General features: G+C 39.4%; 1 protein-coding gene across 2 annotated transcripts in view; it reads left to right on the forward strand.

Annotated features, from left to right (window-relative positions):
* Positions 1-19,322, forward strand: part of ZSWIM5 (zinc finger SWIM-type containing 5) — a 281,381-nt gene extending 262,059 nt beyond the window's left edge. For both annotated transcript variants that reach the window (XM_023589595.3, XM_071217489.1), the window contains 4 exons: positions 353-510; positions 15,017-15,180; positions 15,645-15,726; positions 16,448-19,322. In XM_023589595.3, the coding sequence (XP_023445363.2) occupies positions 353-510; positions 15,017-15,180; positions 15,645-15,726; positions 16,448-17,310 (1,267 nt within the window). In that variant the 3' untranslated portion in view covers positions 17,311-19,322. The remainder of the gene's footprint in view (positions 1-352; positions 511-15,016; positions 15,181-15,644; positions 15,727-16,447) is intronic.
* Positions 19,323-19,619: the final 297 nt, after the last annotated feature.

Below are 19,619 nucleotides of genomic sequence, written 5' to 3' on the forward strand. Positions count from 1 at the left end.
ACAGACCATATAGAAGAATTTAGTTAGACCATAAGACTGAGAAAACTCCTCAGCTCAAACAGGAAAGGAATGCTGAGCATAATGCTTATGCTTTTAAAAATAACCATATGGCTCTTGAACTGCCTTTCAAATCCATTTTCAGTGGGAACTATTCACTATTCCACTTAAGTTCTGCAAGTGCCCAGGCACCCACCTCACAGAAAGCATAGTACCCTAGGTTTAAAAACTTTCACAGCTCTTAGATAACCCTTTCCTGCCCAGTCCCTCCCCAGCAAAGAACAAGCCTCTCTAAGGAGACTCAAAATGGCAAAGGGTCTGAATGGTGGCTAATGACTCTCCCTGGGTCTTCTAGGTTACCTGTTCTAGAAAACTCAGCTTCTGCAAGCGACAGTGCCCACCCTCATCATATGGTTTCTGTGGTGCCCAGCCGTTATCCTCGCTGGTTCACGCTTGGACATTTGGAATCACAGCAGTGTGAACTGGCCTCCACCATGTTGACTGCTGCCAAAGGTGAGCACAGATGATCCTTAGGCTCTTACCTTCCCACTTTGCCTGCCCAATTCTAGCCTGTCAAAGGCTTGACCTGCAGTCTGCTGAAGAATAGAAGCTATCCAGTTTCCCTTGACCACTTGGAATGTTAGGGTTCCTCACTTAGAATCCTGCCATTAGAGCACCTATGAGTCAGAAGACCTGGATCCAAGCCTAAGCTTGGCCCTACTTACTCATGGTAGGGCCCTGATTATATAGAATAAAGTAATCTTTAAAGTCACTTCACCTTTCCAAGACTTATGCTTAACATCTGTAAAATAGGGATCATTGTCAATGGCCTGGCAGCCTCTCAAGGCCATTGGAAGAGCCAGTGACGCATGACTAGGTAGAGCTGTAAAATTCCTTATGGATGTGAGTTTGTGATTTTTTAAGGTCCATGACCAAAAGCAAGGCAGCCCAAAGTGGATTTCAGAACTTTTAGCACACATACTCCCTGTCAGCTACACAGGTTTCATCACAAGAAGTGAAAATAAGCCCCTGTCTAAGGACCTATAATAAAATTCTAGCTACCATAGACTCTGAGTATTATTCTGGCATCAGGAAACTACATGAATTTTTAAGCATTTTTTATTAAAAATAACTTTTTGTTTTATCTTCTTATTCAAAAAAAAAAAAAAAAACATGTTCATTGTAGAAGAGGTAAAAGACACAGATAAGTCAATATAAAAATGATAACAAACCAGTACAAAAATTGAACAGAGGATATGATCAGACACCTCACAGAAAAGGAGATACAAATGATTTTGAAACAATGAAAATGCTCAGCCTTCGGGAACGGATGTAGCTCAAGTGGTTGAGTGCCTTCTTCCCACATACGGACTATTGGGTACAATCCCCGGTACCTCCTAAAAAAAAAAAGCTTAGTGTAGCAGTTTGGTAGTATTTATGAATTCCAAAAATAGATAATGGGTTATGTTTGTAAATCGGTCTTTTCCTCTGTGTATATTAGATTGTATTGGATTCAGAAGTTTCATTCTTACTTGATTAAATTATGAGTGAGGCTTTGATTGGGCCATGTAAGTAGAACTTTGAGTCTCCACCCCCTTGGTGGGTGAGAATCACAAAGAAAATGACATGGCAGAGGAGACAGTCATGGAGTTTTAATGCTAGAGCCCCAGGAAATAAATACACAGAGAAGCAGATAAGTGAAAAAAGAGAGAAGGCTCCATTAGACACAGCAGAGGCCCTGAAGAGAGAAAAGCCATTCATCTGATAGTCTACAGCTGACCTTGTGGAGAGGCCAGAGCAACTGATCCTGGAAAGGAACAAACCCTGCAAGATGAGACTTATCCCATCCTACAGTAAATAGTGGAAGAAGCTGGGACCACAGAGCCGTAAGAGGAAGAGGAAGGCTGAACGTCGGCAGCCAACTTGCTCCAAGACATGGCAACAGACTTTGGTGAGGGAAGTAATTTATGCTATATATGGCCTGGTAACTGTAAGCTTCTACCCCAAATAAATAACCTTCATAAACCCAACAGAGTTCTGGTACTTTGCATCAGCACCCCTTGGCTTACTAACACACTCAGCCTCACTTTAGAAATACAAATTAAAATTATCCCAACATAACATTTTTCACAATTTTTATTGGCAAAAAATCAATGAATTTAATAATAGGCATCCAGGAGTGGACTGGCAGTGGTCTAGCATGGGATATCAGATATTGACCAGGATAAGGAGGATAACTGCACAGGTAGGTGGGTGGGGTCAGTGGCAGTAACCCAGCATGGGATTTCAGAGCTGCTAGGGTTGAGGAGATTATCTGTACAGCCTGGCAAGAAGTGACAGATACCAAGTAGGATGAAAAGGGAACCCACTGGGGGAGCAGCAGTAGAGTGGCCAAGTGAGGAGTGTCAGAGCCCAAACAGGGTAAAGGACATTTGTACAAGGGGTCAGTGGCAGCAATGGAATATATCATAACTGTATTAAGGATAAAGAGAACCAGATTTATCTCAGCCAGGGAAGGTCATTCCAGATATGCAAACCTAGAAAACTAGAATATGAATCCTGTTAGAGTAGAATTGGAGGCATTGATAGAAACTCATGGTTTTTAATATATATAGATATAGAAATAAATATAAATATGAAGGTACACATATATAAGGTGCGTATATATGTGCTTTGTGTGCATACATGAATTTATGTGTGGTGCATGTGTGTTCCCTAGTTCTGTCCACTGAGAGGTTCTTATAGCAGCAACTTTGTAATACCATGAGCACATCAGATAGAAACCATAGTTGCTTAGAAAAATAGATAATTTCAGACTGAGGCAAGGAAAATATAAGATGAATCTAGAACATCTTGTGCCAGAAAGTAAGGAAGGGAGCAAATAATGATGCATATCAAAAGGGACTTAGAAACTAACTTCAACTGGCTACCACTGGCCAAATATGACAATTTGAGCATCAAAATAAATGATGGTGATATGTTTCATGCCAAGATGGAGTAACAGGGACCAGATTTACTATCTACCTGAAACAACTTAAAAAAACAAAACAATGTTGAAGCGAAGGTTTTTAAGACATTGGGCATCAGTCAGTGAAAAGACAGTGATCTCTGAAAAAAGAACCTGAGCCCTGTGATTGCCCAAGCTTACTGCCTGGAGAGAGTTTCCAGATCACAACATAGGGAGTCACAGTAGTCTCCCTGAGTTGGAGATGGAACTGGGAGTTTGGGAAAGCAAAGAGGCTAGAATTCATAGGGTGAAGTACCAGAGAGGAGAAAACAGCACAGCAAGAATATTCTGATGATGTAAAAAAGCCTCCTCAAATGTCTGTAAAGAAATTTCCAGAGGCCAGAGATAAAACTATCTGAAAGTATTAGAGAAAATAAACCCCTAAACTCACACAGTGCCAAAGTGTGGAAAAACCTCATAATAAAAGCAGCATTGGGTAGAGTGTGCAGAAGGATTTTTACCTAGTAGAGGTAGAAAATTCGCTCCAGATCAAACACTGTTTTAGTCCACCTAGCAAAGCTTAAAAGCAAGACCTGAAACTTTTCAGCTGTTTCCAATAACTTAACCATGCTCCAGAAGAAAGTCTGAGAATATTTATAAATGTACAAAAAAATCAAAACACCCAACAAGGTAAAACTCATCATGCCTGGTTACCAGGCATGCAAGAAGCAGAAAAAATATGACCCATAATGAGGAAAAAAGTCAATAATCAAAATCAACCAAAAATGACACAGATGATAAAATTAGTGAGTAAAGGCATTAAAATGTTTAACTATTTCATAAGTTCAAGAAACTAGAGGAAAGACTGAACATGTAAGATAAAAAAATTTTAAAATTTAAAAACCTCAAATTCAGCTTCTAAAACTGAAAACTACTCTGGTGAGATGAAAAATACACTGGATAGGATTAACAGCTGATTAGATATTGCAGAAGAAAACACTGAATTTATAGCAATGGAAACTATCCAAAATGAAACAGAAAAAAAAGACTGAAAAATGAATGGAGCATTGGTGAGCTGTTTCTGAGAGAAAAGAGAGAGAGGAATAGAAACATATTTGAAGAAATAATAGCCAGAAGTTTTCCAAATTTGATAACAATTGTTTTGGTTTGCTAAAGGCTGCCAAGGCAATATACCAGAAATGGGTTGGTTTTTTATACTAGGGACTTATTAACTTATTAGTTTACAGCTCCAAGACTGAGAAAAATGTCCAAACAAGGCATCAGGCAAAGCTCTCTCCCTGAAGACACAGCTGCCAGTGATTCTGGACTCCTGTCACATGGCGGGGCACAGTGGCAGCATCTGCTGCCTCTCCCTTCTCCTCCAAGTCTTGTTGCTTTCAGCTTTTGGCTTCCTCCAGCTTTCTCTGCTCCTGTGGCTTTCTTTCTTCTCTTCCCACATTCCACTGATTTCAGCTTCTGGGACTTTATCAGCTTCTCAGAGTTTCTGTTTTTCTCTCCATATTCATCCTGTTTATAAAGGACTACAATAAGAGGATTAAGACAACCCTGGATTATGCCCTACTGAAGTAATCTAATCAGAGGCCCTTAGCTGAAGTAATCAAATCAAAAGTTCCCACCTACAGTAGATTCACATGCACAGGAATGGATTAGCTCTAAAGACATGTCTTTTTGGGGTCCATAAAAGCCTCAAACTACCACAACTACAAATCTACATATCCTAGGAGCAAATGAACTGTAAGCAAAGAAAGATAAAGTATACCAAAGTACATCATAATCAAATTGCTTAAAACCAGTGATAAGGGGAGCAGGTGTGACTCAGTGGTTTGAGCACCTGCTTCCCATGTACAAGGTCCTGGGTTCAATCCCCAGTACCCCCTAAACAGAAGAAAAAAAAGTGATGAAGAGAAAATCTTAAAAGCAGCTAGTGGAGAGCAGATGTGTTTCAAGCAGTTGAGCACCCACCTCCCACATGGGAGGACCTGTGTTCAGTTTCCAGTGCCTCCTAAAGAAAAAACAAACACAATGAGCAGACGAGAAAAAACAACAACAACAAGCAAACAGATGAGGGAGCCATCTTGGGGAGGGGGTGAAAGTGTGATGACAATATTAAATCACATTTTTTAAAAAGCAGCTACTGATAAAAGACTCATTACATACAAAAGAAAAGAGACACATATGATAGCAGTTTTCTCATTAAAAGCATTGCAAGTCAGGAGGCAATGGAGACACATTTAAAGTTTTTTTTTTTTTTAAGTCACAAGGTGAAATAAAACTTTTTCAGACAAACAGAATTATAAAATAATAAAAAGCTATCTGGAAAACCCTCAATTTAAAAAGTCAAACCACACACTTCTAAAAACCTACTGGTAAAAGAAGAAAATCACAAAGGAATTAGAAAACGTTATGAACTGAATAAAAATGAAAACACAGCATATCAAAATTTGTGGAACTCAACTAAAGCTTGACTTAAAGGGAAATTTTTAGCACTAATTGCCTATATTTGAAAAGAAGGAAGGTCTCAAACCAATTAGCTCAGTTTCTACCTTTGAAGAAACGAGAAAAAGAACAAATAAAACCCAAAGCAAGCAGAAGAAAAGAAATAATGAAGAGCAGAGCAGAAATCAGTGAAATAGAAAATAGAAAAACAGAGGAGAAAAATCAATGATACCAAAAGCTAGTTCCTTAAAAAGACTAATAAAATTGACATCTCTATTCTGTTTGATCAAGAAAAAAAAAAAGATAGAAATAGCCAATAATGGGAATGAGAGAGGTGACATCACCACAGATTCTAAAGACATTAAAGTTATAAAGAAATATTACCGACAACTCTATAATAATGAACAACATAGATGAAATGGACTAATTCCTTCAACTACCAAAGCTCACTATAGAACAAAAATAATGAATATTAATAAATAGCTTATATCATTAAAGACATTGAATTTGCAGTTAAAACCTTTCTACTATTAAAATCCAGGTCTAGATGAGTTCACTGGTAAATTCTACCAAACATTTAAGGAGACCATAATAACAACTCTACATAAACACTGCTAGATAAAGAAGAGAAAATAGTTTCCATCTTAATCTCTGAGGCCAGCATTAATTATCCTGATACAAAAATGAGGGAAAAAGTCATTATGAGACAGGAAAATGACAGACTAATTTCTGTCATGAACAGAGATGCAAAATTCCTAATAAGATGTTATTATATTGAATCCAACAATATATATTAAAAAGGATAATATATCATGACCAATTAGATTTTATCCCAGGAATGTAAGTTTGGTTTAATATCTGAAAATCAATCACATAATTCACCATATTAATAGACTGAAAAAGACTAAAGAGACTAAAAAAAAGAACCATATAATCATTTCAATAATACAGAATCTAACATCCATTCCTAATAAAAATAATAAAAAATCTCAGCAAACTAGAACTAGTAGGAAACTTCTTCAACATGATAAAACATCTATGATATCTACAGCTAACCTTATACTTAATAAAAGTATTAAGTATAAATTATTTATACTTCATAAATCCTTAATAAAAGTATTAGGGCAAAAGATTGAATGTGATCGCTCTAAAATCAGGAACAAGGCAAGGATATTTGCTTAGACCACTTACATTCAACATCATACTAATGGTAGCAGCGAGTGCAAGAAGTCAGAAAAATACATCCCTCTGGAAAGGAAGAAGATATCTGTATTATCTTCTGATAAAAAGAAGATAACATGATGGTGACATGACTGTCTACATAGAAAATCCTATGGGGTCCACAAGAACTAATAATAACTCAATGATAAGAAAATAACCCAGTTTTTAAAATGGGCAAAGATCTGAACACTCAGTAAAAAAAGACATTCCAGTAGAAAATACACACATGAAAAGATACTCAACATCCTTAGTCCTTAGGGAAATGAAAAATAAAACCACAATGTTAGAGTGGCTAAAATAAATAAAAAGACTGTAAAAAGAAAAGAAATACAGCAAGTGTTGACAAGGATGTGGAGCAACTGGAACTCTCATATCCTGCTGGTGGGGATGTAAATGGTAACCCCAAACTGGAAACAATCCAGTTATCCATCAATAAGTAAATGGAAAAACCAACTCATGTAACCGTATAATAGAATATTACTTGATAATAAAAAGGAATGAACTGAAAGATGTTAACATCATTAGCCATTAGGGAAATGAAAATCAGAACCACAATGAGATACTACTTTATACCCACAAGAACAGCTATTATTAAAAAAAGGGAAAAAAAGAAGAAGTGTTGGTGAGTATATGGAGAAATTGGAACTCTCCTTTCTTGCTGGTGGAATTGTAAAATTGTGCAGTCACTCAAAAATAGTTTGTTCCAGGAGTGGATATGGCTCAAGCAGTTGAGCACCTGCCTCCCATGTGGTAGATCCTGAGTTTGGTTCCCAGTGCCTCCTGAAAAAACAAAAACAAACAACAAGCAAAACAAACAAAAAAGCCAACTTGGAGAAGCTGGTGAGACTTAGTGGTTGAGTGCTGTCTTCCCACATATGAGGTCCCAGGTTCAATCCCCAGCCCTGGGACCTAAAAAATAAAAAAAAAAAGAAGAAGAGTTTGTTCCTCAATCAGTTAAACATAGAATTACCATATGACCTGGCAACTCCACTCTTAGGTATATACCCCAAGGAGTTAAAAGCAGGACTCAAATACACACCAATGGTCATGGCAGCATTAACAGTAGCCAAAAAGTGGAAACAACCCAAGTGTCCCTCAACAGATGAATGGATAAACAAAATGTGGTATATCCATGCAACTGAATACTTTTCAGCCATAAAAAGGTATGATGCTCTGATACATGCTACAACATGGATGAACCTTGAAAACATTATGCTAAGTGAAATAAACCAGATATAAAAGGACAGATATTGTATGATACCCCTTAAACGAAATTTCTAGAATAAGCAAATTCATAGAGACAGAAAACAGATTAGAGGTTACCTGGGGCTGAGGTGGGGGAGAAATGGGAAGTTATTACTTAAAGGTAAAAAAATTCCATTTTCAGTGTAATAGAAGGTGAAAATGGTAGCACAACATCATAAAAGTAATTAATGCCACTGACTAAATTGTACAGTTAAAAATGGTTAAAAATGCAAATTTTATGTTATATACATATTAGCACAATAAAGAAAAAAGGACGAACTGTTGATACACACTACATCATGGATGAATCAAAATAATTATGCTTGGAGTCGGACTTGGCCCAGTGGTTAGGGCATTGGTCTGCCACATGGGAGTTCTGCGGTTCAAACCCCGGGCCTCCTTGACCCGTGTGGAGCTGGCCCATGCCCAGTGTTGATGTGTGCAAGGAGTGCCATGCCTTGCAGGGGTGTCTGCCACATAGGGGAGCCCCACGTGCAAGGAGTGCGCCCCATAAGGAGAGCTGCCCAGTGCAAAAGAAAGTTTAGCCTGCCCAGGAATGGCACCGCACACACGGAGAGCTGACATCAATAAGATGACGCAACAAAAAGAAACACAGATTCCTGTGCCAATTACAACAACAGAAGCGGATAAAGAAGATGACGCAGCAAATAGACACAGAGAACAGACAACTGGAGTCGGGGTGGGGAGGAAGGGGAGAGAAATAAATAAATAAATCTTTAAAAAATAATAATAATTTTGCTATGTGAAAGACCAAAGGAAAAAACTATATGACTTCATTTATATAAAATTCTAGGGAGGCAGATTTGGCTCAACTGATAGAGCATCCACCTGCCATATGGGAGGTCCAGGGTTCAAACCCAGGGCCTCCTGGCCTGTGTGGTGAGCTAGCCTACCCTCAGTGCTGATGCGCGCAAGGAGTACCGTGCCACACAGGAGTGTCCCCTGCGTAGGGGAGCCCCATGCGCAAGGAGAGCCATCCTGCGTGAAAAAAGCACAGCCTGCCCAGGAGTGGCAACACACGCGTGGAGAGCTGACACAGCAAGATGACCCAACAAAAAGAGACACAGATTCCCAGTGTCTCTGACACACACAGCTCATGGACACAGAGAGTAGACAATGGCGGGGGGGGGGGGGGGGGGGAAGGGCGGGGAGAAGGGGAAGGGGAAAGAAATAAATTTAAAAATTTTTTTAATCTTAAAAAAAAAAAAAATTCTAAAAAATACAAACTAATAGTGATAGAATACCACTGATTTTCTGGGGACAGAAGCCAAAGCAAACTAGGACTGAAGAAAAGGAGAGATTACAAAGGTTTACAAGAAAACTCTTGGGAATGAGGAAATGTTGGATATCTTGATTGTGATTTTGTGGGTGTATACATGTCAAAACTTAACAAATTGTATATTTTAAATATGTGCCCATTATTGTGTGTAATTACACCTCAATAAAGATAGAAATAAATACTAGGTAAATTTTATAACTGATTATAACCCACTGAATAAAACAGATATCCATGAGTTTTATACTGATACAAATAAGTTTATACTTACACAAACGAGTAGAGTTAAATGCAAATTGACAGATGTGAATGATGAATTAAGAATATACCATTTGGCAACCATATAATAATAAATTTCCTCTAAGAAACATTTATTATCAATGGATACTAAAACAAGTTGGGGAAGTGGATGCAGCTCAGGAGACTGAGCTCCTGCCTACCACACGGGAGGTCTGAGTTCAGTTCCCTTTGTCTCCTAAAGAAGATGCAGTGAGATGAGGCAACCAAGAGACACAGAGAGGAAACACAGTGAGAGACGCAGCGAAGCAGGGAGTGGAGGAAGCTCAAGCGATTAGGTGCCTCCCTACCACCTGGGAGGTCCCAGGTTTGGTTCCCAGTGCTTCCTAAAAAGAGAGCACCAGCACACAACTAACAGACACAGCACATGCATACAAGAGGATGGGGAGAAATAAACAAAATAAATCTTTAAAAATTTCAATAAAACAAGCAGTGAACATTTGGTGAGGAACAGGATATTTACATAGCACATAGCCTCAAAGTACCTCTCCACAAAAACTATTATTTATAATGGAAAAAAACGTTTAACTTTACAGTAGAGTTGAGAAACCTGGCAGGCATCATTTTAATCAGTAATCACAGTGAATTAGTAATGGGTTAAGTCAAAATCAAATATCAGCTGACAGGATGCAATAAGAATTCATCATAACTTCTGTGATATTAGAGTAAAAAATTTAAACCTCAATCTAATCATGAGGAAACATCAGACAAACTCAAATTCTACAAAATAACTGGTCTGTAATCTGTAATCTGCAAAAGTATCAAGGTATGAATATCAAGAAAAGACTGAAAAATTGTTCCAAATTGAAGACTAAAGAGATATGACAAACTAAATGCAACATATGATCTTATATAAAATCCTTTTGCTATAGAGGACATTATTGGGACAATTGGTGAAACTTGAATGGGATATCTGTGTTAGCTGGTAATAATATATTAACTGTGATATAATCTTAGTTATATGGTTTTGATGATTGTGTTATGGGTGTGCAGAAAAATGTCCTTGTTTGTAGGAAACAAACACTATAGTATTCAAGGGAGATAGGACAGAAGTCAGTTATTTTCAAATGGCTCAGAAAAGAGAAAAGAGCTCTTTTACTACTCTTGGAACTTTTCTGTAAGTTTGAAATTATTTCAAAATAAAAGAAAACTTTTTGATGACACACTGTGTTGGCAAAATGTATGGAAAAACCATTGTTCTTTTACATTGCTGGTGGGAGTACAGTCCTTTGTAGAGGAAAATTTGGCAACATATTTTTAAAAACCATAAATGTACATATTATTTGGCCCAATAATTTCACTTTGAGGATGTCATCTTATAAAAATATTTGTACAAATGTGTAATTATGTTTGTACAATGTTATTCACTCCAACACTGTTTGTAATTGAAAGACATTTGAAACAATCTAAATATCCATCAATAACAGACTGATTAAAACATAACTTTAGGTCCAAAATCTTATACAAAATGCCAAAATCTAAAAAGCTTTGAAAATGCAAAATTTTTTCTTAAGTTTTGACAATAAAACCTGACCTCAACTAACATGAGACATTAGCTATTTCTCAACACTCTTATCAGTCTCAGATACCTCACCGATTACTGATATTTTGTTACCTCTTTTGGTTGATGTTACTGTTGTTATTGTGTGATTTTAATTGCTCTGTAAAAATGTCCAAAAAACTGAAGATACTACTATGGGGGAAAAAAAGAAGAAAAGGAGGAATCTGTCATCGTTCATATCACCTTTATTCATAATAGTCAAAATGAAAAACACCCAAATGTCCAACAACTGATGAATAGGTAAACAAAATGTGGTTTACCCATTCAAGAGACTATTATTCAGCAATAAAAAGAAATGAAGGACTGATACATGCTACAACATGAATGAACCTTGAAAGCATTATGCCAAGTGAAAGAAGCCAGTCCAGTCACAAAAGACCACATATTGCATGATTCTGTTTATATGAAATGTACAGGATAGGCAAATCCAAGAAACAAAAAGGAGATTAGTGGTTAACAGGGGTGGGGGCAGGGGGGCAGGAGGAATGGGGGTGATGGCTAATGATTATGGAGTCTCTTCTTGGGATAATGAAATCTTCTGAAGTTAGTTAGTGATAGTGGTTGCACAACTTCCTGGATATACTAAAAACCACTGGACTATACTTTTAAAGGGTGAATTTTGGGGTGTGTGAATTATATATCAATAAAATTATTACAAAAATGAGCATTACATATTTTTAATGGGAATGATTTCAATTAGGAAAGATTTCTTTAAAGATGAAAATAAGGTTGCTAAAAGTTAAAAAAATAAATAACATGGAAGCTTCAAGGAGCACTATTGGAAAATGCAAAAAATAAAATCGATGTATTTGAAAAATTCAAAACATCCTTCCAGAACTCAGAAAGAAATGATAAAGGAAGAATAAGATGGGAGGAAAGTGATATATTGAGAACATATCTAGGCTATCCAGTAAAGTCTATCATTATTAATAGCACAGAAAAAAAGTTATTGTAGAAGCTTGATTGGTGTGTCTATAAGGCTTCTTTATTACTAAAGAAAATGGTGTGGTAATTAACACCATATACAACTTGAAGGAATAGAAAGACAAAGCATTGAAGTTTTACAGGGACAATGATGAATAGAACCATGAAGAATAGAAAATTTTCAGAGAGCAAGAAATGAAGATATCGACCATGACCATGACTGAATGGATTCAGCAGGAAAGTATGAATATGCCATGGGCCACTGACTGGTGTTCGTCATGAAACAAGCTAAAATATGTCATGAAGGATTTAATATTAATGGTGAGTATATAATATGAAGAAAATTGGCTGCAGAAATTTTAGAAGCATCATGGTATAAAATATATCTGAAAATATGATAGAAAGGTTCTGCTGATCATGAAGTAGATGGAAACTATACTGACAAATTTGCTCAGGTAATTTTTCATGAAAACCTTAGTCCCACACATGCAGTACTGATGAAACAGCTCTGTTCTGCTCAATGTTCTTATTTTAAAAATTAACAATGACTCATGAGCAAACACCAAGGGTTTTAAGGACTCTAGCACATGTTCAAAGTTCTGAGGTGTTCCAATGCGGCAAACAGGAAAAGTTGGGAAAAGCCAATATTCAAGATGTTTCAAAAGGTGTTTGCAATTTATTAGCATGTAAACAAAAAGCATGGGTAATTAAATATTTTCTAAATGGTTTAATATCCATCAGGCTTGACTGGAAGAAATTTTTATAATTTTATTATTCCTGACTACTGTTCCACACATCCCCTTCCCAAACGTTTGCAACATTTTCAGCATTTGCAGCATCTATAATACAATCTTGTGACCAAGGAATTTTACTCCCAAGAAAGAACAACTATAAATACTTTTTTTTCATACTCTGTACTTGTAACTGTTAACACAGGCCTAGGAATCCATGATTACCTAAAAGAGATAGTTCAGAAGCTTGGTCAGGTATGCCTTAAAGATGCCATTTATTCAGCTGCTGATACTTGGAATGAGTGATAAATATTTGGCACAGACTTTGGCTTAAAATAATTTTGAAAGTGAACCTGTAGAGAAAGATTTTGAAGGATTTTGCATTACTAATTAGAAGATATCTAGGCCCATCACTTACACCAAAAGTTTATTGGCTAAAAGTATAAATAAATCAGAGCCTTGATATTCAGTGTAGGGTCTGTAGACCAGCAGCAGCAGCATTACCTGGGCAGTTGTTAGAAATGCAAATTCTCAGACCCAACTCAGAGTATTTGGGGGTGTAGCCAGAGACTCTGTTTTAGTAAGTTTTCCAGGTGATTTTTGTATACACTAAGGGCTTAGAAGCACTGAGTCAGAGGAACCTGAGATGGAAAAAACACTGAATATTGTCAGTGATGCACTTGTACATTCTTGCGTGATTAAAGAAATTGCTAAAATGGTGGTAACCACAAGTATGAAGCTAGTAGTGATGATGATGATGAGATACAACACAAGTGTGAGGAAACCTCCATAGATATGGGAAAATGTATGAGCAGTTCATTGACCTTGAACAACTTGCATTTATCAGGGCAAAAGAGATTATAGCCATTTACTTAATTGAAAAGACTGCTTATATAGAAACCCATATTAATGAAATACATGATTTTAGAACTAGTCCTTTTTAAAGGCCATCTATTCTAGTGCTACTTCATCACTAGAGAATCCCACTCTTGACCCATCATTAGATGTCCAATTCTATACTTTAATGATGATAATAGCAATACTGATGAAGCCTTTTGTCCAAAACCCTCAAGCAACCACATATAACAAATATATACAATGTATGTATATTGTAAATGTACATATATTTATCTTAGAGGTTTTATTGATTGTTTTCCTTAGAAAAAAAGTATCAAATATTTATGGTCTGTACTTTTCACACTATTTCATCTATTAGTTTACAACCAAATAAACTGCAATACTATTTTTGGTCTTTATTCCATTTAGTGTGAATATTTATACATTTTACTGCAGAAATAGTAATGTGTTTAATTAATGGGATGCTGCCCCAGACCCACTGAGAATATTATAAAATATATGATTTGTACACAAATGATTTTTCTGTAATTTGAAAAATTTTGAAATCCAAAACACATCTTGCCCCGATGATTTTTAAATAAGGAGTTGTGAGCCTGTGGAATATTATGCAGTGATATAAAAGAATAAGAAGTTCTTTATGTACTGATAAGGAATAATCTCCAAGATATATTGATATGTGAAAAATAAAAGATGAAACCTGCATATGTACTATGCTACCATTTGTGACTATTTTTAAAATGGGAACAATTAGATCATTGATTGGTTTATTATGCATAGAACATCCTAGAAGGTAATACAAGAAACTGATATTGGTTGCATATAGGGTTAGAAATAGGTATGAGAGACAGGCATGAGAGGGAAAAAGTGGGACTTTTCATTATTTACTTTTTATACCTTTTGACTATTGGAATGTGAATATTTCACATTTTTTTAAAATATAAAAGATAAAAGAAATCTCTCCCATAATCCTAACACCTAAAAAAAATAGCAATTTTTACTTCCTTTTGTATACATGTCCCTCCTGTGGCTATTCCTTAACTCTGTGCTAGTGTTTTGTATAGAATCCTTGCCTGCCAAATAGGAAGCAGTGACCCAGCTCCTTTTGGATCCAGGGAGTCACAGAGAGGCACACAATGGGACTGGCATACTTTTTTGGCAATAACAAGGCTTCCTGTCTCCTGTATAAGTAGCTCTCAAAATTCAGGTGTTCAAGACAATTATTTCTAGGATCTAAGGAGCTTTGGCTATAGATGGTGAGGGCCAGAGACAAACCAAAAGGTAGAGAGAAGCAAATTCACGTGGGTGTCTGGGGAAAGAAGAAGCCCCTCGTGGGTTAGTTGGTTTGATTACCCAGAAGGAATGGTAGCGTTCAATGAATTGATAGGAGTCAGTACAAATACCAGTGCCTGTCAAGATTAGCTGACTGCTCAAGGAATTTTTAAAGCGGACTCTGTCCCTTCCTCTTCTCTCGGCACCCATAGGAGACACTCTGAGGCTCCGAACAATCCTGGAAGCAATACAGAAGCACATCCATTCTTCCTCCCTCATCTTCAAACTGGCCCAAGATGCGTTCAAGATTGCTACACCCACGGACAGTAGTACTGATAGCACCCTGCTCAATGTGGCTCTGGAGCTGGGGTTACAGGTATGGGAAAGAAGTGGGGCATCCCTGCTTTAGGCCTCTGGCCAAATGACACTTGGCAGAATATAAGACCTCAGAGGAACAGGGCGTGGACAAGTCTGGTTCTCTCTGTGTCCCCAGAACACAAGTTCTAGGCTAGGCACAAGGTAAGGACTCCATAATTTGGGCTCCGTTTTGAAGTTAAGGCCAAAGGCAGGTAACTTTAAGTGTCACAGCATCTTCTCCCTATCCCAAACATTTTTCCAAGTCAAGCAAGGTATGGTAGTAAGGATTTTATTCATTACAATTCATCAGAGAAGTCTCCTATCTGATTGATGGGAGGGATGGGTCAGAGATTAAACAAACCTACCTATACTTACCTGGGGAATAAATATTTATTGAATAAAGAATGGCAAGGGGAAGCAAGGAGGGGGTGTGTGTGACAACAGTTAAGCTTAGCTCATTGGAAATGCCTCTTTTGTGCCCAGGTGATGCGGATGACTTTATCAACCCTCAACTGGAGACGCCGGGAGATGGTACGATGGTTGGTGACATGTGCTACAGAAGTGGGTGAGTCCGCCTCCCCCTACCCCTAGGGAAAAAGAATTTGTAGACCACAATCTTGGGAAAGGACAACAAATCCTTAGACCTTTCATGGTCTAGGAAAGGATGGGGCTGCTGTAGGAGAGAACAGCCTCTATGCAGCCAGACCAAGCTCTACCCTCATAACTTGGGCCAAACCCTGATGTCAGCAGCACTTTAACCATCTGATTAGAGATATATCCAAGAGAATGAATTTTCAACCACTGATATTCAAATGTTCCCTTGGGGGGTGGTATGTCCAGTGGTTTGATCCCAGTCCCTACCTGTGCTTCTGAAAAAAACCCCAACAACGTACACGTTCAAGACCCCTTCTAGAGCCTAAGCCCCAGCACAAGACTCTTGACCCTAAGTTACTCCACTTCAGCTTGAACCCTCCCACAGATCTGGGACCCCTGCTGTAGGGCAGGCAAGCCATAGGTTCTGCTGCTTCATCCTTGCGTGGGGTTAACAGCACCAGTAGAGACCTTCAGTCCTCTGCCCTGGGGAAGGCAGGGATGGGAAGAGACCCCAGACAAAGTCCGGCCACCTGGATGCTCCTCCTGCCCTGGTTGGCCTCAGGTCATCTCCAGGCTGCTGAGGAGAAGGGAGAACTCATCCCCACAGACCAAGTTCTGACCCTAAATGGTAATCCAGGCAGACCTGGATCCAGACCCAGATGACCACAGCTGAGCTCAGGCTCTCCCAACAGGTGTACGGGCCCTCGTGAGCATCTTGCAGAGCTGGTACACACTTTTCACCCCCACCGAGGCCACTAGTATTGTTGCTGCCACAGCCGTGTCTCACACCACTATCCTGCGCCTCAGTCTCGACTATCCACAGCGAGAGGAGCTGGCTAGCTGCGCTCGCACGCTGGCCCTGCAGTGTGCTATGAAGGATCCACAGAGCTGTGCCCTGTCAGCCCTTACTCTCTGTGAGAAAGACCACATCGCCTTTGAGGCAGCCTACCAGATCGCCATTGATGCCGCTGCTGGTGGCATGACCCATTCACAGCTGTTCACCATCGCCCGCTACATGGAGCTCCGTGGCTACCCGCTACGTGCCTTCAAGCTGGCCTCACTGGCCATGAGCCATCTCAATCTGGCCTACAACCAGGACACCCACCCAGCCATCAATGATGTGCTCTGGGCGTGTGCGCTCAGCCACTCTCTGGGCAAGAATGAGCTGGCAGCCCTCATCCCCCTGGTGGTGAAGAGCGTACACTGCGCCACAGTGCTCTCTGACATCCTGCGGCGCTGCACAGTGACTGCACCTGGCCTGGCTGGCATTCCAGGCCGCCGCAGCTCCGGAAAACTCATGTCCACCGACAAAGCTCCCCTACGCCAACTACTGGATGCCACCATCAACGCCTATATCAACACCACACACTCACGCCTGACACACATCAGTCCCCGCCACTATGGAGAGTTCATCGAGTTTCTAAGCAAGGCTCGGGAGACCTTTTTGCTGCCCCAGGATGGCCACCTGCAGTTTGCCCAGTTTATCGACAACCTAAAACAGATCTACAAAGGCAAGAAGAAGCTAATGCTGTTGGTGCGAGAGCGCTTTGGCTGAGAAAACAGACATGGGCCCTCCGGTTCTATCAGGTCAGGCCAATTAACACAAAGATTTGTCCACCCTGAGAGGACTCTGAGCACCTGTGGCTGAAGCCAAAGGACCACAGGGCTAAAGATGCAGAGTCCAACTCTAGCCCATAAACCTGCCTTGGCAAAGTTCTCCCTACAGCCCACTGTTCCTGGAGGAGCATGCCCTGCAGATCGATCAGAAATCCTACAACATTCCACCTCCTGCCCCTGTATCCTGCGTGTCCTAGGCATTGGTCCTCTCTCCTTTGGCAAAAACAGAATACTGTTCCGTCTCAGGGATTGCTTAACCAGAGAAACAGAAACATTTATGGTACTGTAAATACTATAGAATATGTGTTGCCAATTACACTGTAAAGTTCTAACTATTTATAATTCTGATTCTAATTTGATGGGCACTTGAAGTAGCTGTGGATGGGATGATAGGCTGATTGAAAGGAGGTCTTTTATTTTTTGAAGAGATTCAACCATTTCTCAGGTTTCTTTTGCAGTGTATGTTGTTGGCAGTGGAAGATTATGGATGGCAGGGAGAAAAATGGCCAGTTAGAATAAATCTCAAGTCTACTCTATGCAGAAACCCCAGCCTGCAGATGAGGTATCTATAGCCCAGTGGAGAGTTAGGGGCAGAGGCCAGGACTGAACTTAGGATTTGCTTCATGAAGCTATAAGGACTCTGAAGCTCCTGTTCCTGCTCTACGCAAGTCCCTCCAGGAGTCTGTTGAGCTCCTGAAAAACGAGTGTAGGAGGATGAAGGCCTGGGAAGTCATCTTATAATATACATCTATTCTGCTCACCTTTATGTTAGAGTATTTGGTTTCATCTCATTTTGTATGTGTGTGTATTATCTGTATGGCCAAATACATGTGTCTATGTGCATAGATGTATCTGTGCATGCTTGTCTATATGTACACATCTCTATGTATGCATACCTGTCAGTTCTGCAGGTGTCTATGTACAAGCCTATACATGTACATGTTTGCTGGGCTGTGGGTTTGTGTATGAGTATACATATTTACATATGGGTGTGAATATATGAACACCAGTGTGTATATGTCTATGCATGTTCAGTGTGTATCTGATCACACATGAATGCATGTCTGTCTGTGTGCCTACTATTCATGGATCTCTTTTATGTAACTATATTTCTACATGGAGGCATGCCTGCATACTCATAGTTTTGAGGATCTGCATAAATGTGCCCCTTCTCTTTTTGCCAGGTCTCTCTTCCTTGTTCCCCATCTGTGTGCCTCCTCTATTCACCGTTCTCTCACCAAACAAGCTTTTAAGCAGTCTTTTTCTGCCCTAAGACTGACTGCTTGAGCTCCACAGTTCTCTTCTTGCCCCATACTTGCTTTCTTCTCTTGCCTTTCTACCTCAAGCTTCCTCTGCCTGCTTTTGTCACAGTCCAAGTGGTTGCTGATGTGGAGGCTGGGGCTGGAATGCACTGGGCCTTTCCCTTCCTGTCTTCTAGCCCTATGAGGCAACACGTTTTAGCCTTGGCTGATCTCCACAGTGTATCATGTTCCTGCTACCTTCCTGTCCCCTATTCTCAGCCTGGAATTGTTATAGGAAGTAACAAGGGGTATTCAGAAGAGTCATTTGGATACCAGTGTCTTGGTGTTTACTGTTGTCTTAGTTCCTGAGTGGGGGGTAGGATGTGATAGGGAAGGGTTGATATAGCTAGAGTGTGAACTAAGGACCTCCCTATCTGCTTTGCTTTATTTTTCTCCCTTGATAGATTGTGTTATCTTTATTTTTTCCTCCAAACTGACCCATAAGTTGTATTTACTATTGGTGGCTACTTAAGTCTCACTGTCCAGTCACGGGCCCCTACAACCTCAGCCCAAAGGATTAGTGAAAAAGAGAAGCCACTCCTATTTCTGTATAATGGTTGCCCTTTTTTAGCAAGTGTGTGACCTCACAGTGCTTTTCTAAAAATAAATCATGGATCAGAAAAAAGATCATTTTTTCTAAAAGCAAAAACTTGTGTTCTCTTAATTAATGGGGCCATTCTCCTCCTTCACTGCCCTGGCTGGGAAAGAGAATACGCTGGGCCTGCAACTCAGTAGGCTCCTAGTGGTCTAAGATATAGGATGACGAAGAATTTCTTATCCTACTAGACACCTCTAGATCTCACAGGCATCTCAGAACTTTGTGCCGGAAAGGAGGTGACACTGCCCTTGGAAGAAACGCCAAGATCATGAAAAAATACTGAGCAACACTGAGTACCAAAGGGACTTTGGACTTCAGAGGTCTTCTGGCCTTGTTGATTAGTCCAAG

The sequence above is a fragment of the Dasypus novemcinctus genome, chromosome 9 (assembly GCF_030445035.2).
Source record: "Dasypus novemcinctus isolate mDasNov1 chromosome 9, mDasNov1.1.hap2, whole genome shotgun sequence".
Classification (NCBI taxonomy): domain Eukaryota; kingdom Metazoa; phylum Chordata; class Mammalia; order Cingulata; family Dasypodidae; genus Dasypus; species Dasypus novemcinctus.